The sequence below is a fragment of the Vanellus vanellus genome (genome assembly GCF_965231255.1).
Source record: "Vanellus vanellus genome assembly, chromosome: 20".
NCBI classification, from domain to species: Eukaryota; Metazoa; Chordata; class Aves; order Charadriiformes; family Charadriidae; genus Vanellus; species Vanellus vanellus.
In genome coordinates this window covers 4596920-4621891 of record NC_138925.1, presented here as the reverse complement: position 1 = coordinate 4621891, position 24972 = coordinate 4596920, and the positions used below count along the sequence as shown (strand labels likewise).

General features: G+C 44.2%; 1 protein-coding gene across 1 annotated transcript in view; it reads left to right on the top strand.

Moving 5' to 3' along the window:
- Positions 1 to 6551: 6551 nt before the first annotated feature.
- LOC309680111 (protein dispatched homolog 3) overlaps positions 6552 to 24972 on the top strand; it is a gene marked incomplete at both ends in the record, with an annotated part of 143498 nt that continues 125077 nt past the window's right edge. Inside the window, 2 exons of the mRNA XM_082493619.1 lie at positions 6552 to 7074; positions 8008 to 8096. Of these exons, the coding sequence (XP_082349745.1) occupies positions 6552 to 7074; positions 8008 to 8096 (612 nt within the window). The remainder of the gene's footprint in view (positions 7075 to 8007; positions 8097 to 24972) is intronic.

Genomic DNA, 24972 nt, shown 5'->3' with positions numbered 1-24972 from the left:
GACAGGTGAGGTTGCAAACCCCATGATTCCTTGGTGGGCACTGTACCCCAGAAGACCAGCCAAAGCATTTGACTGAGAGGGCTGAAGAGACTGGAAGCTAGTGAATGGAGTGATGTGGCGAGGTTTGGTACTGAAGCCCATCAGGTCTTTGCAGTACTTGTCATGCACAAGCTGCTGTTGAGTGATCTCTTCCATCTCCTCTCTAAGGCGCTGGACAAAGTAGAAAAACATGTTTATTTGAAAAGAAAAAAAAAAGTAGCTGAATAACAGATTCCCAACACAAATCTCCTGAGCAGCATCCTGTATAATTGATATCCAAATGGCTGTAAAACATCAACTAAGCAATATCCAGAAAAAAACGCAACAGAGTCCTCATTCTATATAAAAATCTTTTTCATTGTAATTAATGCAGTAAATACTACTTTTGATCAGAGCTTAATACCTACTCAGCCCCAACCTGGTGCTGTTATTTCTCTGACACACTCCAATTTGTAATTATCAATGCTCTGACTCCATGTTCAGATGACTTTTCAGCCCAACAACCCCATTTCAAACACAATGGGGTATTTCCACAGATTGATGAGTTGCTACACATTGTCAATCAATCTGGCAACCAAAAACCATAATCCCCATCTTGTTCATTTGCTCACCTCTCCCTCCATACTGCTTATTCTCACTAGCTCATTGAGGATCAGTAAGGCACCATGGATTCGGTCATCACGGTTCATTCCTTTCTCTTTGGCCAAAGTCTCATCAAAGCCCTTCTCAGCCTCTTCATATGTATGCTTGGGGAAAAAGAAAAAAAAATACATCTCAGTGGTCATGCAGAAACAAAGCCTGTGGAAATAAAGTAGTACTGCCAGACAAGAGTTACTGATGTCCTGTAATTTTCCAAGAGTAGCCACAAACCTCAACTGCATAATTACAGAGTATAACACCACAAAATGTAGATTCACCCAGAAGTTGTGAATGCTGCAGAGCATTTTCAACAGCACTAATCAAACAGTGGGTCAACCATGTCACGGTACAAACTTCATCAATATCTGCATCACATATTTGACTACGAGGAATCCAAATTCACAACGTCTGACTGCATTGTTCAAACATTACATGATATGAAACCTGAATTCATGCGACAATGGCAGCAAAGCTAAGGTTCAGACAAAAGAATCCTTACTTTTTTCACTCATGTTTTATCTATACTAATAAAACCATCTGCTAGTAAGAGATGACAATAGATACCTGATTGCATGGCTGTAAAACTAGGTCAGGCTCAACAGCTGAAAGTAAGCTGTAGACAGAGCAACGGATTCTTGATGGAGTTAAGTCCCTTACTTACTTTTACAGTGCACTAAAGGAATAATGGCTTACAAAATGCATTGTATTTTCAACCCTTTCAAGGGAAGACACTTTTCTACTGACAATCAGACATACTGACAAAAGTGACACAGGTTCTTAGTTTAGACAGCTCTTCTAAAAACTGGTACTTGATCATTTGCATTGCATTATGAGGAGCTGCTTCAAAACAAATTTATTTTCTTACTCTGTACCACTGGGGCTTCTGCATCTCTTTTGGCTCCCGTTGAGTGGTGAGGATAAGGCAGGCTCTTAAGGCAGAAACAGCTCCCTCTCGGATGGCCTGTTTGGGATCCCACACAGCCACAAATATATTGTCAAAGAATGGCTGCACTTGTTGGAAGAAGAAGGTAGGCACACTGATTGCCAGCTCACGCAGGACAAGAACCTGGAGGTGGGGACAAAACCAGTAACAATCTGTGAGGATGAGCACCCATACACAAACCTCAAGATTTCTAGACCATAGTAGCATTTATTTACACTGTCAATGGCTGTGAGCCGGAGCTGTTTCCAGCTCCATATTTTTCACAGTTCCTAGCACAATGGTGTCTCAATCTTTAGTCACTGGGTTAAGGTAGAAACAACGAAGCTGCACTGTATCTGCCATGAGAACATCACAGATTCTCAGACATGGACTGGCAGCCATTCTGATCCTGACAAGAGCTTTTCTGCAGCTTTCTGTGCACATCTCCTACCACTGTTAACTAATCCTAACCATCCCGTTCCAAGATAGATGGAGACCAAAAAAGATCACTTACAGCAGCGTGTCTTCGACCTTCATTCCTGTCAGCTCCCAGCCATTCCAGAGCTCTTTTCACCTCAAACTCCACATACTCAGCTGTGAAGGTGTCACCAGCCATCGCAAGCCGCCCAATAGCCTTGGAGGCCATCTCCATTACAACAGGGTCATTGGATGGCAAGAGGTTCCTCAGGTAGTTGGCAAACCTGCCGATACGGGTGGCGTTACCTCCTTCAACACCAATAAGGCTTGCTGTAGAGAAAGGGAGTAATGTTGTAGTTTATCCCTCAGAGTCAGTGACGCAGACAATAGGTAATCCCTGGATGAGAGTTAGTATTCCCTATCTATTCCTTAAAGATTCCCATTAACTCCTTCTAAACTGCAAATCCACAGAAAAAAATAATAATCAAGCAATAGGAAAGGGCCACCATTCTTTCAAGCCTAAGCTTGTTAAGTGGGCAGGAAAACATATCCAGTAGCTTCATAGCTTTTCCCCATTTTTAGTTTAAAAGGAGAGAAAAAAATCCACCCTGGGATCACAGACCCATTCCCAACAGAAAGGCATCCGTCCACATGCAACTACTACGGCTGGTCTACCTCAGTAGAGAAGTCAAAGACTGAATGGACCAAGGAAATTGCTCTCCCCCTCAGCCCTAGAGATGGTCTCTCCCGGCCAGGGTGGAGGCACCTGGGCAGGCGGCAGTGTGGCAGAAGCTTTCACTGCCAGTGCCTGGGTTGTACCTGCTCTGTAGATAAAGAGGCCATCAGTGTCCAGGGTTGTCAAGCCGGCACCTTTCAACAGCACTAAATTCACAGAAACAATTTTAAAGTGATACTGTCAGCTTAAAATCAGATGTCGACAACAAAGATTTCTCTAGCTAAGGGACTTCCGCTGTCTTCAAACATGTTGGGATTGGATGATTATGTCTGTAAGCCTAAACCATAAGCACCTCCTTTTTCGCTATTAAAGAAGTAACTGCTACAATACAAGCTACGCACTTGGAAGGCAAAGTATTTACGCAAGCTGATTTCCCTATGAGTTAAGATGCAGGCAGCTCTGCCATGTCACAGCGAAAGCACAACCAGAGCAACTGATGGAGCAGCTGATCAGAATCAAAGCAGAAGCTATGCGAGCCCCTGCCAGGGATGGAAGCTGCTGTTATTGAGCCAGGTAAATTTAAATAACAAGAATCAATCTCCTCAGACAGAAACGAGTTGAGAAAGTCGGCCCAACCTGGTACATATAAATGTACAGCACAAACTGTTCTCAGGTGAGCTCAAGAACAGCATTTTCACGTGCTCAGCACTCACATTTGATGCTCAACTCCCAGAACAGCTCAGGGTCTATTAAGTACCAGGTTTTCAGCTACCCTGAGCACTCAGCAGCTCCCATGCTGACACTTACAGACCGATTTTCAGAGCCCAGCAACTAGCACACACCCAGTGTACTCTGCAGTCAGACATAAGGCCCCAATTATAGAAGCTCATTCCTTTTGAAAATCTGTCCCTAAATACAGATGCCTGAAGAGAGAACTCACCAGAGGCATTAAGTGCTTTCACTCACCTATAGCCAGAATGCCACCCTTCCTTTCATTTGCATCAGAGCTAGAGACCAGCTCAAATATGTGATGGTTCAGCTGATCGTAAAACCTGGTAGATTCTTCCTGACTCATCTGTAAAAGGAAAAAGTTCAAATCAGCTTTTAGCATTCTTTCCTGCCCCCAAAACTTCCATAAAGACAATGTTTCTTAGGTCACTTAAACAGAAAGAAATCAAATCAACCATACATTAGAAATACAAAACAGTATCTTTTCTTTGTGCCCTAGACGTATCAAGTTTATTTATTCTGGTGCTTGATGACCCATCTGTGTCACCACCTTGCTCACCTCTCCTACATGCTAGGGCAAAGGTAAGCTCCCTGCTATGCCCCATCTCCTCTGTAAGACCAGCTTCTGTATTCCCAAAACCTCCATCCCTGAAGCACCCAGTCGGTGCCCTAGACTCATACAATAAACACAGAAAAATTATCTTATTTGCAGCACTCACTTCGCGGAGCTCCATGGTGACATAATGCTGCAAGTCCTTTGCAGCTTTTGCCCTCGTCTCTTCACTGCGACTCTTCAAGCCATTGGCAAATTGTTGGAGAATGGACACAGTGCCCGACATGATGGCGGTACGTTGGGGCTCGGGGGCATCAAGTCCTGTAAGTTCTTCAGAAAGACACCTTTTTTTACTGCTTTCAGCTATCGAAATCTCTGAGCTTCTTTCTTAACGCTGTCCCCCTGCTGCCTTTTTACAAAACACACACCCCATTGCATGCAAGGATACTGTGTCAGTAGAGCATAAAATTACAAGTAACAACTATGTTCCTTAGGCCTTATAACCCTGCAATAAAGGTATATCACCAGGTAATATCTTGACCCCCAGCCTATTTGCTCTCTAGTTCCTCAAATACCAAAATATGCTCCAGTAGGTCAGATACCCGACCCAGTAGTGATCTAATTCTAAACCAAGTGTCGTGCAATAGCTAAAAAATAGCAGGGTCAGATTAGGGTTTACAATTACCCTATAATAATTAAGCGTAATCATCCTCATGATTACATCATTATCATATCCAACTACTCCCTGAACAGTTTCACTCAAGTTTCTCCACAGAAATTCTAGTATTATGTCAACCCAAGGAAGACTCAGCACTCAGGGCCTGGCAAGTGTTACATTCTCCAGTAGATATTTGCAGATGGGAAGTCTACTTATAGCAACACCAATCATTGCAACAGGATGTTTATTATCATAACACGTAGTCAAACTTTCTCACGAGCCTTTCTTTATGTGGAAAGTATTTTAGAGGCTTGACACCCCTCCCACCCCCCCGATTTTTTACATAAACCCAAACCGAGCATTTGACAGAAGGGCCCACAGCAACACAATGCATAAAACTTCAACTCCTTCTGCCCCAAACATCCCCCGCGCCGTCCCATAGATGCACCGAGATTAGAGCGTGAGGCGGCTTCAGGGCTTCCCCGCGGCCGGCAGCCGGGAGAAGCTGCCCCGGACGAAGCCTGGGGCTGCGGCCCCATCACCGCCGGCCGGGGTTTCCCTGCGCGGGGGTTCTCTCATAGCCGCACTCGCTGCGGACGCGACAGCCGGCGGGCAGGAGCCGGCAGGCCCGGGCCCGCGGGGGATCCCACCGCCGCTCCACAGGCCAGCGGTGAGGGAGGGGTGAGGCAGGGCAAGGCGGATACCGCCGCCGGGGCGGGCGCGGAGCCTTTAGCGGCGAGGCCGCGGGGGGCGGGAGGGGAAGGCTCGGGCAGGCCGGTGCGGGCGGGGAGCCGCGGCACGGGGCCGAGGCGCCCGCCGGACCGCCGGTGCCGCTGACAGGGCGCCAGCCCGACGGCGCTGAGGCGGGAACGCGCGGGGAGAGCCGTGACGGCGGAGCCGTGACGGCGGGGCCGTGACGGAAGGTGAGGGGAAGGGGAGGGGAGGGGGAAGGCGATGCTGAGGGGAGGCTCCGGACCCGCACTCACCGCCTCCGCCCCGACCGCCGCCGGCTCCCCCGCTCCGGGCCCCGCGCCCTCCCCTCCCCCGCGCCTGTCGGACCGGCGAGCCGCTGCCGGCCAATAGTCTCCCAGAAGGGCTTTGATAGACATTGCCTCTGACCACTAGAAAAAGAGCAAAAGGGAAGGAGCGCTCACAGCTCCGCCCCTTCTCCCGAGGAACCGCAAGGGGAGCCCAATCGCCTGCCGACCAATCATCAAGCCAGGCGGGAGCGAGTGGCAGTACAGCTAACCAATGAGAACGCTAGACGCGCTTGATTGGTGAAAAGTCAGCGCTAGGCCCACCTTCCAGACGCCGGCTGGCTTCCGCCCTGCCGTAAAGCCAGTGCGCCGCGTGCGCATGCGCATAGGGAGCAGAGTGGGGCGTTGCCCCGCCCGGTGTGCGTCTCTGAAATGTGTCCGGCTGTCCGCGACGGGACCAAGGGCAGGCGGGGCAGTGCCCGGCTACGGGCGCTCTGTTGTCGTCATGGCGCATATAGCAGTGTCGATTTGCGCTTCAAAGTGATCCCTTGTAGCCGTGCCTGACGACGTGGGCTGTTTAATGCTTACACTGGGTGCCGGGAGGAGCTGGCGGGTCGTTGGGGTACGCTACCCTTCCGCGGAACCCCCTGCGCGATGCCACGGGGGGCGAGTGAGGAGGGGCGGGAGCGGCCGTTGGGCGAAGGCGCGCGGTAGGCCGGCGGTTGGGGCTCGCGGGGCGCTGGCGCTTGGGGCGCGCGCGCGGCCAGACAAGCGGCCGTCAGACGGGTAAGGGCGGCGCGCGCCTCTCCTCAGGCACGGCTGTGGCGGCGGCGACCCCCCTCACCCCCTTCCCTCCTCGCCGGTCCCCACAGCGACGGACAGGCTAACGCGCGGCCTTTCCCCTTCTAGGTGCTGCTGTGAGGCGGGGCGGCAGGGAGAGCATGGGGCCGGCAGACCTGGTGCAGAAGATCAGTATTAGCGCCGAGAGCCCCCGGGGGAGCGAGAGGAACGACGCCGGCACCGCGCTGGCGGGCGCGGAGAGGGCCCCCCCCGGTACCTGGAGGCAGAAGTGTGCGGCCTATGTATTGGCGCTCAGACCTTGGAGTTTCAGTGCCTCCCTCACCCCCGTGGCCCTCGGCAGCGCTCTGGCGTACCGGGCTGAGGGAGCCCTAGACCCAGGGCTGTTGGTGGGAAGCGCCGTGACCGTCCTGGCTGTGCACGGAGCCGGCAACTTGGTGAATACCTACTACGACTTCTCCAAAGGCATCGATCACAAGAAGAGTGATGACAGGACTCTGGTGGATCAGATTTTGGAGCCTCAGGACGTAGTCCGGTTTGGAGTCTTCCTTTATACTGTGGGCTGTATCTGTGCTGCTGGGCTCTACGCTGTCTCAACACTCAAGCTGGAGCACTTGGCCCTAATATACTTTGGAGGACTGTCCAGCTCCTTCCTTTATACTGGAGGTAAGCGCTATGTGCCGTTTTCTGTGAATCTGAATGCAAATGTGACAGAATTAGCTGACTTGTCAGGGGTTTCTAGAAGATGCAAGTGATCTATCTAGTTAACCTCCATAAAATATTTGGTGGTATTTCCTGGAGTACTGGTACATAAACTTGTATTCTTTGCCACTGATTGTTGTGGGAAGGTGTGGGAAGAGACACACTGAGTTCTTCAGTTGGAAAGTGGTGTTGAGACATTGTTATTTGCATATACGGCTTTAGGTGCTCATCAGAACTGTTGCTGAACCTTTTCATGATGTGTATTTCATATCCTTCAGCAGTATAGCTGATTGCATATGTTCTTTTGCATTGGTGGAATCTGTTACTTTGCTTTGGAATGTTTTGGTTTTATTCTCTAGATGGAGTTTCATTGTGAATGTAGAACAGTTTGTGTTTGTTCTTAATAAGAGGAGAATATTTTTATTGGCTTCCTGTGTTGGGTAGATAAAAAACATAATTATTAGGAAAAGAAAAACAAACTCCGTTTCAAACTGTCAAACTTTCAATCAGTTATGTTAGTTTCCTTAAAAGAACCTTGTCAGTTTTGTGTTTTGTTCTGAGCATTTTAGATATTTGTTCAGGATCAGGTTCTAGTATGCACGATCACAGTAAAGAGTACCTTATTTCTATAGATTTCTGCAGAAATAGGTACTTCTAGATGCGAGGATGGGTATTAGAATCTGGCCTTTAGTTTCTCTTACGTTGTTTGACTGGAGAAATTCAGAAGCTGTGTTTTCTTTATTATCTTTGGAAAAAAGAGAAAATATGCTTCTCAGCCACAGCTACGTGTGCGTTGGTCATCTTCTGTGGGAAGGGCTTCTCTGTTATATTATCCATTCTCTTCTGTCATTTGAGTTGTTTGATGATGCTTCATTTTATTCTTGTGTCTTGCCACAGGAATTGGATTTAAATATGTTGCACTTGGAGACGTGGTGATCCTGATCACCTTTGGGCCCCTGGCTGTCATGTTTGCCCATGCTGTGCAGGTTGGTTATCTGTCTGTCTCACCACTGCTCTACGCTATCCCACTAGCCCTCAGTACTGAGGCCATCCTGCACAGCAACAACACACGAGACATGGAGTCTGACCGGCAGGCGGGTATTGTCACCTTGGCTATCCTCATCGGCCCTGCATTCTCCTATGTTCTCTACACCGTGCTGCTCTTCTTGCCCTACCTGATTTTCTGTGTGCTGGCCACACGCTATACCATCAGCATGGCATTGCCGCTACTCACGATCCCGATGGCATTTTCACTGGAGAGGCAGTTTCGGAGTCAGAGCTTCAACAAAATTCCTCAGCGGACAGCCAAACTCAATCTCCTCTTGGGGCTTTTCTATGTTTTCGGTATTACGCTAGCACCAGCTGGTGCTCTGCCCAAACTGTAACAAGAGCTGTAGAGTCAGGCCTCGCAATTCAGTATTAATGCCAATTAACAGTGGATGATGTGGGTAGATGACCCATTATGGACAGTGGGAAGAATGGAGAGACCATCTTGAACTGTTGGTTGTCTGTGAATTTTATAATTTCTGGTCTTGGTTAGTTTGTACAACAAACTTCAAGAAAGTGATTTGTCAGTTCTTTGGAAAGGGTGAACTGTGCAGCTTTGCTTCGGGGGAGCAAGGCAACGCGAGGAGAAGGAAACATTAACTCGATGGAAGTCAGATTGAGCCTCAAATACAAACTCTATGTTCCCTTCACAAGCACAGTGGTTGCTCTTATGACTCCTTTCCTTACCATGGTCAAGGAGTCCAGTGGCTCCTGTGTGGTAAACAGAAAACACTGCCAAATGTTTAGCATCACAATGATGTAGGTGCTATTACTTCACTCCCTTGTGAGCATAGTTCATCTGTTGTATGTTTTAAGCTTTGTTGTTTTTTTTTTTTTTTTCCCTAGACAAATTTTGAGCTTTTATTTCCAAGCCCCTTGAAATGCACTAGATACTAAATCAATAACTGTTGCTTCTGCTTGGTCCTTAGAGTCTAGAAATTTCAAGTTATGTATCTCTGTGGGATGTTGGTGCTAAATTGGAGCACAAATACCCCATGGCACAAACTTTAAGCCAAAACCAGTAAATTTCTATTCTGCTATGAAAGCTGAAGCTGTAAATGCAAATCACGCAACTGAAAAGCCCTCAATGCATAGAAAAACAAGTGGTTTCCATCTTTGCATTTGCTTAGAATTTACTCTGTGAAATGACAGTGTTGGAGTTAAGGGGGAGCCAACATACAGAGTGCCAGATTTCTCTGGCTGGATATGGATTAATGGATACAGGAGTGGAAGAAAAATTCTTAGTTTAAAAAAAAATATTTTTTTTTTCAATTGTCATCCTCTGTTTATTTAGAGGCCTGGAGTATTACAGTCAAATGTCTTACTATAAGAAGCCCAAAAAGAAGCTCAGTTGAGCAAAGGAGAAAGGTACAGTGTTAGAAAAAAATAAATCAGGATTATTGCATTGGCTATGCATAAAAATTAGGACTGGAAACAAGAAAAAAACCCACTTTTGTTAACAAGATATTTTCTAACAGTGTCCAGAGTCTGTGTGACTGAATCACATTTAAATGTAAAGTTAGCTCGAAATGAACGTCACCATTTCCCCCCCCCCCCCCCCCCCCGCCTTATGGTGGTGTTCTGTTTTCTCCTGCAGATCTTGCCACTTGGTATTCATGTGGTCATTTGGAGAACTGATTGTTTCAGCAATTATGTAGCAATGTGAAAAACATGCCAAACACAACTGGGAAAAAGTGCGACTTCCAGTGCAAAGATGAATTTGATCTATACTATGCTGCTCAGTGGCAACTGAATTCTGTGTTGAAGACAAAGTATTTGTTTCCTGTATGCAGGGTTTGGGTGAAGAGTTTGTTTACAGGAGTTGTGGAAAGCTTCAGAGGAATTGATATAGGTCTTGAACTAGGGATGCTGGTGCCTGGAGCATAACCTGGCTTTTGAACAAAATGGGAGTGTGCTGACCCACTATATGAAGGGCTTTTAAACCTGAGCAATAAACTAGCACAGTGTTATCCTGCATCTGTCATAGGTAAGTTATGCCCTTGTGGTGTTCATCTGAAGTATTGTATTAGTGGAGCGTACTTACAGTAGTAAAGCTGAGTTGATGATACAAGATTACATGGTATAGATAGTTATGCGACTGTTTTTATGGCTTCATGTTATCCAGTGTTACCCAGCTGTTGGTCTCCTGCTTTACAGCTGAGCTGTAGACAATGGGAAGGATTCTTTGCAGGAGTATTTTATGAGCCACAGTCTCATCTTTTATTAAAATTGGGCAAATGATCTCTCCAATCTGACAAGGCACAAGACAAGAGGACGTGGACTTCAGCAATTGTGTGCTGCTTTCTACAGCAAAATAGTTGTTTGGATTAGAAACATGAGCAGAAAATGCAGAAGTTCAGCTCAGCTGGATGGAGGGAGATCATCTAGAAGGTTTTGGAAACTGTTTTCAATACAGACATACACACCACAGTATCTACTGTTACTCCTCTGTGGACCTACAGAAGAACGAAGAGCCTGGCTCTGAGACCCACTTCACTTTTCTGCAAAGCAATAGCTTTCCTGGGGATATGGACTGAGCTGGTGAATCTGTTAACCTTGTAACTGGGGATATGTGGATTTATTAGGTTAATCCCAGCATGGCTTTGTTGCTACCCTTTGTAGCAGCTGCGTTCTTTATTTTATGATAGCTTGTTTTTGTGTAGCTATCAGTTTAAACGAATGGATAGTTATCTTTTTCTACTCCTTTTACATGAACTAGACTACTCAAGCTAAATTCCTTAAAGTAACTAATACTTGGCTCGTATCTTTGATAGCTGCAATTTTAATAGTGGAAAGATCTAGGCTATCCTTTACTAGCAGGGAAAAGCCCCCTGTGTAGGATGTCTGCTTACTGCTGGAAAGGACCAGTGCTTTTTGTTACAGAGATGAAGGAAGAGCTCACTAGTACATGTATATGTTTGTGGAACACTTTTCAAGGTGGGAGGGATTCAAAGCATTTTAATAGTAAGAATGAGATGAAAATTCAGTAATTCCTTACTAGCAGATGCCATTTGTCTCCAATTCCCTGTCTGTGAAAAACACTATCATTCCACGTTCTTAAGGTATTAATAAAAAAACAGCACATTCTTCACCATGGCTTTGAGGAAGTCATTTAACTTCTCTGTGTCTCAGAAAACAGCTAATTTTTGCCTACCTCACAGGGATGCTGAGCCAACATCGTTGTTATAGACAGCATTGAAAGTAAAAAGTGCTTTATCTCTGTGTGCTTTCCAAAAAGCATGTTAGTACTAGAAAACATTTTACATATGAACTAACCTAACAGGTGACTTAACCAATGTAAGTAGACCAAAATAATCTCCACATAGACATTGAGTCATAAGAGAGGTTCCTTTATTGGTTTGTTTTGTGATGAGGATGCTGGGTCTCTTTCTCTACCCCTCTCCTTCCTGTTCCATGCTACTTTCCCTGAATATAGACTTTTAAAATGTCTTACAGGTCTGTCTTGATGAGCTGTGTTGCAATGTGATGAGTCTGCATTGGTAGACGAACAGATCTGTAGCCCATCTGTTAATGTGTCCTAAAGCACCTCTTGGCCTTTCTTCTTATACAATAAAGTGTCTGAATGTTACTCTGTTAATTGTGCTGTGTTTGATTATTTTATATTTCTCCAATTGTATTTTTGCACATATATTAGAGCATCTTCCTGGCAGAAGGAGGGTCTTTGTCCACAGTGTTTATAGTGTAAGTGCATAAAAGATCATACTCTTCTTTGGTAGGAGTCCTTTTATGAATCATATAGTCCTGTCCTTCCATGTCATCAGGTAAAAAGTTCAGCAGCAGTGATCATCTTATGCTAATGGCAGACTTCAGAGTAGTTTCAATATTTTCATCAATGAGCAGAATTTTCTTTGCGGTTTTCTGTGTCATGTACTGTTCAGCATTTGTAAGGAGGTTTCAGCTGGACTTTTAATCTTTTTGATAAAGATGGACTTTTTCATCCTCAGTTGTGTGGCCTGCCATTCTTTCAGTGCCACGGTCTCTGCTCCTGACTTGTAGTTATTTTACTTGCTCCATAGGACTGTGACAGCACAATGCCTCCTCTGTGTGTGTCATAAATGAGCCTAAAGCATGGTTTGAAATGTTTGTGTCTTGGCCTCTGGTACAATCTACTATACAAGTGCATGTACCATTAGCTTAAGGAGACTAAGAAGCCTTATTTGTCTTAGATGCTTTCTGGCTCTTTTTCATATCTGATTAAAGTGGTTTGAACACTCTTGAGAAACCTCTTGGCTGTGCCACCTCTATTGTCTGTGATGCACGTAGCTGAAAACAGATACAAAGAAGGCTTGATATGTGAGAGGTTTGTGAAACATAATGATTTCAGATTTTGCTTCTAGATTAAAATCCATCTGAGCAGGAGAATGAAAGAAGTTCCTGCAGTAAAGTTTAGTGACTGTAAACCATTGTGGAGCTAATGCTTTTACCTGCAATGCTATCTTATTATCACTGTCTGCTTTGAAGTGATTTCTTGTTTGGGTTTGCAGGACATTCTATGATTTAAGACAGCTAGACCTGAAAAATATTTTTTTAGCCTTTCCAAGGTGCAGAGTGGGCCCCAAGGTCATAGCATTTGGAGATAATTTGAGAGGATAAAATGCAGAATAGCATGGCATGCAGGTACACATGGGCTGTGCTCAATAATCCTTCCGAAGAAATATGACAAAGCTCTTTTCTGAAACTGCAGAAACCAGTCTGCTGAGTATCCTTTAGTAAGACAGCATGTTGGGTGCTTTGTTAATACTATAATTGTTCCACACTTGCTCTTATAACACACTCTGTTTTGTCCTGGTAGCAGGCAGAGTCTATTAGTAGTCATCTTAAACTCACTTTAAAGAAACTGGACCTCGAATAGAAAGTGTTTAGAGTTTTGATATTCATACAATGTTGAACACCTTTCTGTCCAGTGCCTGCCTGGGTGGAGGCTGTAATTCTGATTGTCCGCAGATGGCAGCATTGCTCTTCCACCACTGCTGCAGCACCCTGTGGTACCTGTGCTCGGGGCTGAGAGATCCTCTGCCAGGCAGAGAACAAGGGCCACTGCAGAGCGCTAGGATTGTCCTTATTCCTTAGACCTTGTTCCACAGTCAAAAAACCCTGATTCCCTGTCAGAGAAGTGGTGGACCAGATTCTAGTATTGCTGCTCCTCTGCTGTTCTACAATGTTGATCCAGAATCATAGGTCCACTTAATTTATTGAGTGGCAAAATGTTTTCTGCAGCAGATTGTATTGTTATTGGAAGAGGAAGGAGAGGTGTCCCTCCTTCATTTATGGTTTTAGGGCTTGTGCAGGCTTGTGCAGCCTCAGGTGATTGCATTGGTCAGCACTTCCTTTGTATTTGGGAAGATTTTTTTACAGCCACAACAGCTGGAGTTTTGGGGGTTTTTTTCCCCCTCTACAGCCAGTGGATCAAAAATCTTCAGGACAATGGAGAAAGGAGACTTTCCAAATATGTACTTATAACTACCTCATTTTTTGTCTCTACAGGAATTCAAGTTAGCTGTGTTCGCAAGATTTTTTAGTGTTTGTCTGGTTGTACCTCATTGGGTCTCCTCTGGTGTAAGGCAACATGGAAGGTAAATGGCTGTAGATGAATTTCTAATGTGCAGATTATGTCTTGACAGATGCTTCTGGCCCAGGCAGGTAATGGCAGAAATGGGCATTTAAAAGAAAGCCAGTCAGCTCTGTCTTACATTTTTAAAGCCTTTGCTGATGGCTTAATAAGCTTATTCTGGTCAGACTCTGAGAGCTGAGCTTTCAAAAGAGTGTGGGCAAGCTGTGCATTGTGGGTAGTACAGTCCTGTGGGGGGAGAAAAATGCAGTGTCTGCACACCCTGTGAAATCTACTTCTGTTCAGTCAATTGCTTTTAACACTCACATCTTGAATCAGTGTTGGAAAACCTTAATATTTCCATAGTGTTGTTAGGACCTTGGACTATATTCTCCCCGTTTCTTGGGTGAGTAGACTGAGTCACTGCTGTTTAATCAAAGTCATGCTCCTTGGAGGAGAGTACATTAGAGTTCTTCTTTCCAGTCTGGTACGTTAATAACAAGACCTTTCCCCTCACATATTGGTTTGTCTTTTAGGTCACTAGTAGATTATTTTTATTTAAATCACCTTTGGTTGCTTTATACTTGGAGTTTTGCACCTGTTGAATTATGTATTTAAGGAATGAAATGCTGCTCTGGCTTTTTAAAGCTACTTTTCATTTTAAGGTGGAGCTAATTGTCTAGCTAAGTTAAAATCTATAGCTCCCAGAACTGCTAAAGATGTTTAAGTTTTGCTAAAACTCAGCACATCTGGCTTATTGTAGCTTTATGTCTAAAGGAAGCAGGCCCAGCACTGGATAGAATAATGCCCACGCTTTACTGTCTGAAATAAGGTTTTTGCTCTTCTATGTAACTCAGAGTAAGACCCAAAATGAACACGTTTATCAAGTTTTCTTTTACACCTTCTGATGATAGCTCTTAATACTTCAGTGTTTATCCTTTCTTAGCCTTTCTATAGAGTTAGATCACAGGAAAGCTCATGTTACAATCCCGATGTTTCAGTGGCCACGTGGATTTATCTGAATGAGAAATACTTGAAGGACATAGTTCAGCATTCCTTTGGGGTCAGTTGAAAGAGTGTGACTTGCTTCAACATTCAAGTCTCGCTGATCTGCAGGTACAGTGGGTTACTGACCAAGTGTATGTATTCCCTTGGAAGGAAACCTACGCTTGGGCATCTGTCCCAGACTTCACGTGTGCACTGTCTTGGGACAGAAGTTCACACACCGGAATTTACAACCTCTGCACATGAAGACCCAAATGTGGGTTTTTGGTTTTTTTTTTTTTTTTTTTTTTGTTTGTTTTTTTTTTTTTTTTTTTAAAAAAAAGAACAAAACCATAACCCCTGAGTGTCCACTGCTGACTTCTCATCAGGCTGCAAAGGCCAGAGTGGTTTGAAGAATTAAAAATCTATGGCACCATTGCGCTGCTTTCTCATGAAAACAACAAGGAGGAGAATCTGCTCATTAATCAGAAGGCTCTGTCAATAATGAATCGAGATAAACATGCTGGCCGAGAGATATGTCACATAGGCAGTTTGTGAGGGAGCAAGGAAAGCAGTGAGAACATTGCTAAAACACAGGATCTAGCATGCTGCTCTAAGAGCTTGAAAGTGATGGGACCTCAGCAACAGCAGAAGAGGTTAGAGTCTGCCTCCTACAGTCTAACTCTTGGTTGGCATCTTTCAGATGTCTTGTCCTAGACTTGTACTGGGCAGCTCTGCTGGTCTGGCAGTGATTTTAGGTGCTGAGGTGCGAGAGCCTGGCATCTGCTCTTTGTTCTAGTTCATTACCTGGGAAATGCTGAACAGCCCAGCAATTTTAATAAAGTTTAGAGTCAACTTTCTGCCCCTTCTTTTAGGGTAGAATGGAAATTTCTTTTAGTCAGTGGTTCAATTTGTGTAGGAAACAGTGACTTGTCACTGATTTAGCACAAAGAATAAGATGATGCACGTTTTCAGGTATCCTAGTAAGCGAAAAAGACGGCCTGTTCCCTGAATTGGCTGACTTACTAGTGGCAAAGGAATAAACCGAATGCCTGTTCCATATAAGGGGCAAATACAGACAATTTACATCTCACACAATGTTTGCAAATAAGGCTGTGAAACATCATCATAGTGTGGGAAATAAGCCGTTTCTCAGACTTTGACCTAATGGAAAGAGGGCCTAATAAACCGTCTTAGAATCATAGAATGGTTTAGGTTGGAAAGGACCTTGAAGATCATAGAGTTCAACCCCCTTGCCATAGACAGGGACACCTCCCACTAGACCAGGTTGCCCAAGGCCATGTCCAACTTGGCCTTGAACACCTCCAGGGATGGGGCCTCAGCAACCTCTCTGGGCAACCTGTTCCAGTGCCTTACCACCCTCAAAGTGAAAAACTTCTTCCTAATGTTTAATCTAAACCTGCCCTCTTCCAGTTTAAAGCCATTCCCCCTCGTCCTATTGCTACATGCCCTAGTAAAAAGTCCTTCCCCAGCTCTCCTGTAGGCCCCCTTTAGGTACTGGAAGGTTGCAATAAGATCTCCCAGAGCCTTCTCTTCTCCAGGCTGAACAGCCCCAACTCTTTCAGCCTCTCCTCATAGGGGAGGTGCTCCAGCCCTCAGATCATCCTCGTGGCTCTTCCCAGTCTTTTAGCCATTGTCGCAAGGGTTGATGGAATTACTTTAGATAGATTATAAATTACGTTCTGTATGGCATAAAGCCACTGTATGCCACAGGTGGGTCATATTTTAACCTCTGGGGGATAGCTCTACTACTGTATGAGTCTTAGCTCTGGTCGATATAAATAAAGGAGAGGTTGGGAATAACATGCTGGAGATTCATGTACTTTTTTTGTGTGTTCTAGAGCTAAATAAAGCCTTAAGAGTGTACTTGGTGCTGTGCTATACCATTCTCCATCTGGTCTTTCTTCTTCCTTAAATTAGTTCTTAGCCACCCAGAAACACAAAGTTTCCTCCCCAGTGATGTACTGTAGGCTTTCTATAAAGTTCCTTTCTGCATTAATCCCCTGCAGCATCACTGCTTCTTCAGACCTTTGCAGTTGAGGTTTCCAGGAAAAGATGGAATAACATTTGTACAGGGACAGGGAGAGGAGGATTGAGGGGAAAGATAAAGAAGGGACTTGGAGAGAACAGTTACATATTAATGAACTTCAGAAGCTGAAATCCTGTCTTACCTTGTGCCAAAAGATTTTTCTTTTTTTTTCCACTACCTCATAAGGCAGGAATCACATGCTGTTCTGTGAGCGATAGTGGGTCAGGGTGGCACACCCTACTTCTGTCCTCCTTTCAGCTGTGATAGCTTGAATTGTAAAATCTGTATCCCAAATTACCTAGTTTTCAAGGTCATTTGATCCTAGGATTTTAACTTACTCAAATGCAAAAGAAAGGATGAGACATGGAAGCTGAACCTAAACTATTCCAGGTTTTTAGTGCTTCTGTCAGAATCCCTGCATAAGAAGAGGATATGTGGAAATTCAGGAGTTCTGGAGAAAAAAATATCTCTTATATGTAGGGAATTTTAGCATTTTTATGTAGTGGTGCTTCATCCAGAGATATTCAGCATTTTCACAAAGATGATGGTATGACTCTTATGACTGAAGAGCCTGGGATTTGGAGAAGGGAAGTGACTTGCTCCAGTGTGTGAACTTTGCATGGGCCTTCTGAGATTGCAAGTCCCATGTATTTGTCTACTGGCCTACTCCTTGTCTTCTGCAGAACTATGTCCTGGGAAACCATTAAGCAGGACATTGGTCGGTTCCTTTTGTATGTGTGTGCATAGGAGTCTCCAGTTTTGAACAATGTTCATGGCCAGAAACAGTCAGGTCCTAAATTCCTCTGTCCCTTTCTGCAGTCCCTGATCAGTAGATACATGTGAGATACACCTATCGACAGAAGAGTACTGGGCTGAAGGCAGCAGCACCAAGACGTTTCTGCTTTCTATGAGTCAGGAAGGGTTGAATGTATGTACACATATGAAAGTGATGCACATTCCCATTGAGAGTTAACTCATCTCCAGATGGTGAAGAAATGCATCTAAGTAATGTAGGAGCCCTGAATATCTCCCGAGGATTGAGACAGAAAAAGAAGAATATCAATCTCTGTAGCAAGCTAACCCACAGGAGAAAAAAAAAAAAAAAAAGATTGTTTTCTAGAGATCTGTATGTTTTTCTGCATGGAAGAGAATGTTCATTACATTCTGACTTGTGTAAAAGGCATCTTATGGAAGAAAAGTTAAAGGGAAGAAATGTTTTCAGCATTTACTTGAGCAAGGCTTGGTACTTTCTAGGGAAAACTGAATTTACTGTAGATCTTTCTCTTACACTCAAAACCTGGCCATCCTAGTCACCACTTCCCTGCTAAGAAATTGGGGGGAAAAAAAAAATTGAAAATTGAAATTCTGTGAGGCCCTGTCTGTGTATGGGGAAGGGGCAGGGAATAATTTGTGTCCCGGGGAGGCAGTGCAGTAGAAATGTCTACCCTGCAATGGGAATAGTGGAAATACACCATTCAATTTCCATCTGCCAAACAAGAGCTTTAACAGTAAAGTTGACCCAAATTGTCAGGCTATGGTGGTGCATATAGAAATTTTGCATTTGGAACTTGTGTGGCTTTGAACAGTTTGGCTGAAATAGTAGTGTAAAGCACCTTGGGGATGGGGCTGACATTGATGGAAAGGGCCACCATCAAATGGTGCCCATCCAGGTGTGAATGTCAGAAACTGGCTCCTGTGACAGGAGAGCTGTTCACAATACTAGCACAGGCATTTGTAAAATGTCACTGGCCAAACACAGTCTGTGTCCCGTTTTTTGTCCTTGATGTGAAACACCTGTCCAAGGAGACTGGTGTTCCAGCAGGCACTGCTTCCCCTTTACTGGGGTGACAGCCCACTTGGACAGAAAAGGACATTTGAGTGCTGAGAGCTTTGAACTATGCACGTGATACCTGTCTGTAAAAGATGGAGACAACTTCATTATTCTGTGTCCTTGTGTAATAAACCAGTCTGGGGTCCTTGATCAGTTCAGGGACCAGCTAGAGGAGGAGTCGTTTACAATAACAAAGCTGATGTGGTTGGGCACAGAAGTAAAGGCATAAAGATGAAGGCGGTACCTGGTGGAGCTCTAATGATCTTATAACGCATTTCCAGAGCCCATTCCTAGCTGCAGTTTTACAGGTGGCAGCTGAATCAGAGATGGAAATGAAATAGTTTCATTATCAAGTCCTTACACTTCAATTTGCTATAAATTGTTCAAGTCACTGCCAAATGAGTGACAGCAAAGAGAGTCCTCTGGCTTGTTGCCTAGTCCATGAATATAATTTCAATCAGTGCTCACTGTAGACATCCAGGATGGACAGACTAGCATGTATATGTGGTTGCAAGGCAGGACTGAAGTGAGCTGGAAGAACTGTATAGGCGAAACCAAGAATGGGAATAGAATAGGGCTGAGGTTATCTGGCAGAGGTTTCTATAGTCCTAGACCTGGAAGAGCTGTCTAGGACTTGCTGGGATGTGCCAGGAGTCCTTCTGATCGTGGAGGACCTGGCTAACAGCAATCCGCTGTACTCAGCCCCTGTCCCTGACGCCATGTTAACTCACTGCCTCACCTAATGTTAGTCCCTGTGCTTTGTTCTGGAGCAGGGCTCTTTGACTGATGCTGCACAGCTTATCTTATTGCCTCACCAATTGGGATTCTGTGCTTGCTAGAGTTCAAGGTTGGGATGTAAAAATCTGTGCCAATCTGAAATTTGCCATAAAACTAGTTACATGTGAATGGATGTATTTACCAGGCAGCAGGGGGAAATGAGTTCAGCCATTGATAAAGGACAGAGTCTTGGTTCCTGACAGACTTTTTTGTTTTATTTCCAGTATAACCTTAAAAAGTCCGTATTTTCCTCATGCAGGCTGTTAGCACACTTATTAGAAACTCTTTTTGCCTAATGTAGTGCACACCTTTGTGCCCTGCAGTGAATTAGAAAAAAAACAGCAAAATGTCATCCATGAGACAGCACTGGTGTGTGAGAGGATTCACGCAAGATCCCTGCCTGCTCAAAAGGTGTAGTTAACTTGCAAAATCATCTGTGTGCAGTAAGCCTTACACATCTTAACAAACCAGTGGGTTTTGATTTATTTCCAGGAAGCACAAGGGTTGAATTTTCGTTTTGCAATGCTCCTTGTGCTGCCACAGCCTGGAAGGTGACATCATTTTATCTGATTGTCCATGATCTTTATTCCTCTTTTGACACCAGTCTTTGTCTAGTGTCTCATTCAGAAATGAGCAATTCCTTGAGCCTGCTCTCTTTTCCAGAGGCACATTCCTTCTCCTTATTCATTGGTAGAGTCCTTGCATGAAACATTCAGTGGTTGTTGATAGCAGTGATACTACCAAGAAGACACCAGATTTAATCTGGACTATGAACTTCATTAGCTTCTGTGAAGTGATCCTTTCAAACCGTTGCTGATTTGGGCTTCTTTTTTTTTTTTTTTTTTAGTTCTAGATTTAAGCCAATCGATGTTTTCTGTTCATTTCCTGCTGCAATGGGGATAGTGGGTTTGACTTGCTCTCTGTTTTGTTCTGCATTTGTGAAGATGTTTTACAAGAGCTAGCTTGGTTCCACTGTATTTACAAGCTCCTCTGTGCTGCAGCCAAACATTTCACAGTCCTTGAGAGATTATTTTGTGATTTAATATGGGTTCTCTATAAAGAATAGAACACCTTCCCATCCCCCATGCTTTTCTGCTAATGCTATTGCCTTTCAGTGCCATAACCTTGAAAAAAGCTGACACCACAGCAGCAATACTACCTAGACAACTTACCATCTGAGCATTTCACGGTGGGCTGCCAGATCTGAGCTGGAGAGGTATTTATCCGTCTGTTTAGACAGGAGCAGGGTCTTGCATCCAAGCTAGCCAGCCAGCGCCCATTAGAGAATGGACTTTATCATCCTTCGTGCTTGTAGATGTTGTGAGCTGTTGTTTTACAGCAGCTGGGAGAAGGGCATGTCCCACTCTGTTGCAGTGAGAAACACAAGACAGAAGCTGATCTATCAGAGCCTGACTTCCCATATCTGTAACATCCTTAGTTTTTCCCTCTTGTGATGATTTGAAAGTTGTTGCCTATCTCTTGCAGGCAATGCCGGAGCCTGCACTGGATCATGTGATAAAAGACTAATTGGGCATCTTCTGTCCCAGCAGAGTAAACTGAGATCATAACCTTTCAGGGATTAGGAATCCAATTATCTGGAGAAACAGCCACCAGATTGCTTAGTATTCCAAACCTGTACCATCTCCCTGCACTGGAAGTTTCAAAAGTCACCTAATAAAAAATATTAGAATTACTCTTAAATAGCTTCCATAAAGATTATTATTATCTAGTGATAATTCCATCTCTGAGCCTGTCTTGAGTACTTTCTGGATCCAGACAAGCCAAAGAAAGCTGATGGCTTTAAAAGACTACATTTATTTACAGGCCCTCTGGGGTGAGGCAGAGAGCTTGTGGGACTAACTGTTCACTTCAAATGCCTAAGAGGAGACTTTCCTCTTTCCTCCCCACTATTTCAGGTCTGATTTACGGAACTCAACACTGAGTTCCTCACTCAGGACTTAGAACTATCTACAAGAACAAAATTGAAGATGGGGTTGCAAATGCAGATAAAAGGCAGCTGCCTCATTATATTGATATTAGTGAGCATCTGAATAAGCACTTGCCTCACAAGGTTTAAAATCATTCTCGAGTCAAGAAGAGGTTTGCCTCCACAGTTTAGCACAACAAAAGCATTCAGCACTCATCATTACCAACCTGTAATAGCCAGAGTGAACATCTCTTTCTGCAATGGATGAGAGAGATTATTTTGGTCTATGAATCCTGTTCTGACTGCATATGCCAGAAGAGTAGATGCCCTCAGTAAGGGGAATTCAGAACTATTAATTGTCTACAGCAGTCTACTTGTTTCTATTTACAGAAAAAATGTGTGGCTCTTTGGGTTTCCTGTTTCTTGGGTGAGGTACAGGTAGATGAATGGGTAGATTTACACAATATACAATCCAGTGCAGTGGTGTGACATGGAACAAGCACGGGAATACTTGAGAGATTGAGGATACAGCTAAGGGAATGGGAGTATAAGATGTGATCCAAAAGAGTCTCCATTTTATACAGAGGCCTAGTGAGGATTGTGTGGACTGAAAGCACATCTGTTTCATAACAGAGGGCTTGCATTTGCCTGACTGCTGTTTCAGTATCCACCTTACCTATAGATTTCTGCAGAAAATTCTGTATAAGCCAGGCTTCCACTCCTGGTCCAAGGACATGGTAATGAAGGAGATCAGGAAAGCTCAAGAGTGCAAAATTCCATTTGCAGCCTTACAGAACATGTTCTAGAGCTGAAAAGTTTTATGTTGTATTTACTGCTTTTTCATTTGACTTTACACATTTTTTTTCCCAGTTTTTTCTCTTTCTTCTTGTCCTGGTTTGAGGACACTTCTCTTAACCTTTTGAGTCAGATAATGCATGTCTTTCCCCTTGCTGAGGAGCTGAAGGGCAGCACTCCAACTGCAGTCAGTGAAGTGGCAAAGTCAGAAGCATTTCAGGGGGAGTAATGGGAAGAATTTGGGTTGAATTGTGCGGGTCCCTTGCAAACACTATACAGCTTCTATTAATTTCAAATGGAGCCCCCCCAGGAAACACCCTATGAATTGTTGTTTTCTTTAAGGTTTTAGCGAGTGACAGGGAGGTGTGCATTTATTTTGTTTGCAAGATGGAAAATATTAGCGCAACAGGCAGTGTACAATGGGCTGTTCCTTAACCTGCAGACTGCTTATTCTTTGTAGGATAGTGGTACATAGTGGGAAGTTTCCTACCAAAGGAGTTAGGAACATACATAGTTTGTTCTTGTTTGCGTTTTGAGCACAGAGGTTGCTATGGCTATTGTATTTTGTTAGTTTAATATATGTTGAAGTCTACAAATAAATGCTGGGACCCAGGTGGAACAGATGAGATGTGACTAAGTTCTTGGATGATTGATAATGAGCAGGGACTGGAAAATCAATTGTGTTAATTCCTGGCTTGTCACTGGGACGGAGAATTAATGAGAAAATCCGTCTAACTTAATGGTATTTACACATTATACAGACTGTGATAAAATTGTCTTCAGGCGCTGCTTGGCATCACAATTATGGGATTATTCTAGATCCAGAGGCAGGAACAGAAATCCACAAGAATAAAAACTCCCTTCACAAACAGCAAACAAGGGATGACACGGACCAGCTAGGAGGGCTGAAGATAAAACAGGCAGGCATCATTTTTTGCTTCTTGTACTGTACGCTTAGGAACTTACTGAAGGGGCTGTGACATTGGTGTGTGGTGATTCATGTTGTCTGTGGTGCTGTGCTTGTTATAAACACCATGCCCCGTGGGAATCCTTCCCTCCAGGGGTCTCAAAGTACTTTGTACGCAGCATGGAGGCTGCTCATCTCGCGTGCAGTGGATTCTAGGTAGCTGTTTAAAACTTTTGAAAGACTTGAGCCCCATCTTTTTCTGAGTTAGGGAGTGGTCTGCAATTAGGCATGAAGAGTTTGTGCCAGACCAGCAGTAGTAGTATGGCACTGAGGGTGAAACAGTGGTGCTAGCCTCCCTACACTGACCTGCCAAAAAAATCAGGTAGGAAAGCAGCAGATGGCCGTCGGACTCCTGCAGAAATTTGTGAAGCTGTCAGTATCTCCTCTGCAGGACAGAACACACATGTACCTGCTTGAATGAGTGGGGGATGCTGGTCTTGATCATGACAGACAGAATAGCGAATCCATCTCCCCAACTGCCTCCTGTCCACCAGGAGTTAATCCAGCTGAGACAGCATCAGTATAATTGATAGGGTGTTACTGAATAAGTCATCCATAAACCTTGTGTGCTCAGAACACCTGCATCCCTCTTGCTGTTCTTGTCAACCTCCCTCTCCTTGCTGTTGTGCTTCAAACCAGGACACCCTCCCATCCTCCAGTCTACATTTAGGTATGCTGAGTGCTTAAAATCCCAGCAGCTCCCAGGGCTGTTGAAAGGGGAATGAACGGAGATGCTATATAGAGGATAACACTAAATTTGTTTGGTGTTTTCTGTCGAAAGATTTGGTGCAGGTTATTTTCTTTCCATTTTAATGCATCAAGGTCTTAGTTGTGTTAGAAAGTTTTGGAGAGAATGATAAAAAGTTCCTCCTTCTGACAGGCAGACAACTACAGGGATGGGGGTCAGAGTAATAGGCCAGACCTCAGAGATGAACTCTGCTGGTTCTTGAGCTGCCTAGATAACCTCTATATAGCTGCCTCTATAGCCAAGAGGTCCCAATTTGCAAATTTAGATTTTTTTACAAGAATTCCTACAGGGCAAGTCCTGGTTATCTCCTCTAGGTTGTGTTATCTTCAGATTTTCTACAAGGGTCATTGAACTTTCAGTGCCTTTCTTTGTAGTAGCCAGATCCTATTGCTAGCAAGAGATGTAAGGAGCATCTTTCTGCTACAGTCTGCTTAGTAAGAAAGGGACCCAGATTGTTCACAGTTTCCAGGCTGCTCTAGCAAAGATTCCCAGGTTGTCTTCTCTATTTGCAGGCTTTGAAATTACAGCTGTGTTGGATTCACTATGAGACTTGTCTGATAGTGCTCGTTTCAGAGATCATGTAAGAGGTATCCAATATGCTGGTGGGCAGGAACAGAGGCAGGCTTTCCAAAGCTTTACTGTGCATAATCTGCTGTGAAAGAAGAAAATAACATCCAGAATGAAACAATGTGGGACCTATTTTTCTGAGATACAAAGGGGTGATCTTTGTCAAGATTTAGATTTAGCTAAATTTTTTCACAGCTGCTCAGTAAAATCCTAGACTCAGGCAAAGACAATCTATGCTATGACTATTTTTAAATGCCGGAAAGGAAGTACTGTGGTGCCATGAAGAAAAGCAGCTGAGAGCTCCCAAATTTGATCTCTGTCTCATGTGTAGGTGTATTTCTCTCTCAGTATGTTGCCTAACTAGAAGAAATCGGTAACACTGTAAAAACAGGATTTCTAGGGTGTGACTGTTACATCTGGCAAGAGATGTAAAATCCAGTTCTTGCAGCTTTTAAAACATCCAGGAGAATCTCTCTTAAATGCCAGTATAAATGCACTTGTAATACATGGATTGACTAGTTCTGATTCTTTCCAGTGGAGGATAACCGCTTGCCTGCAGCCTCTCAGCTTTGCTACACATCTCCATTTAGCCAGAGGGGA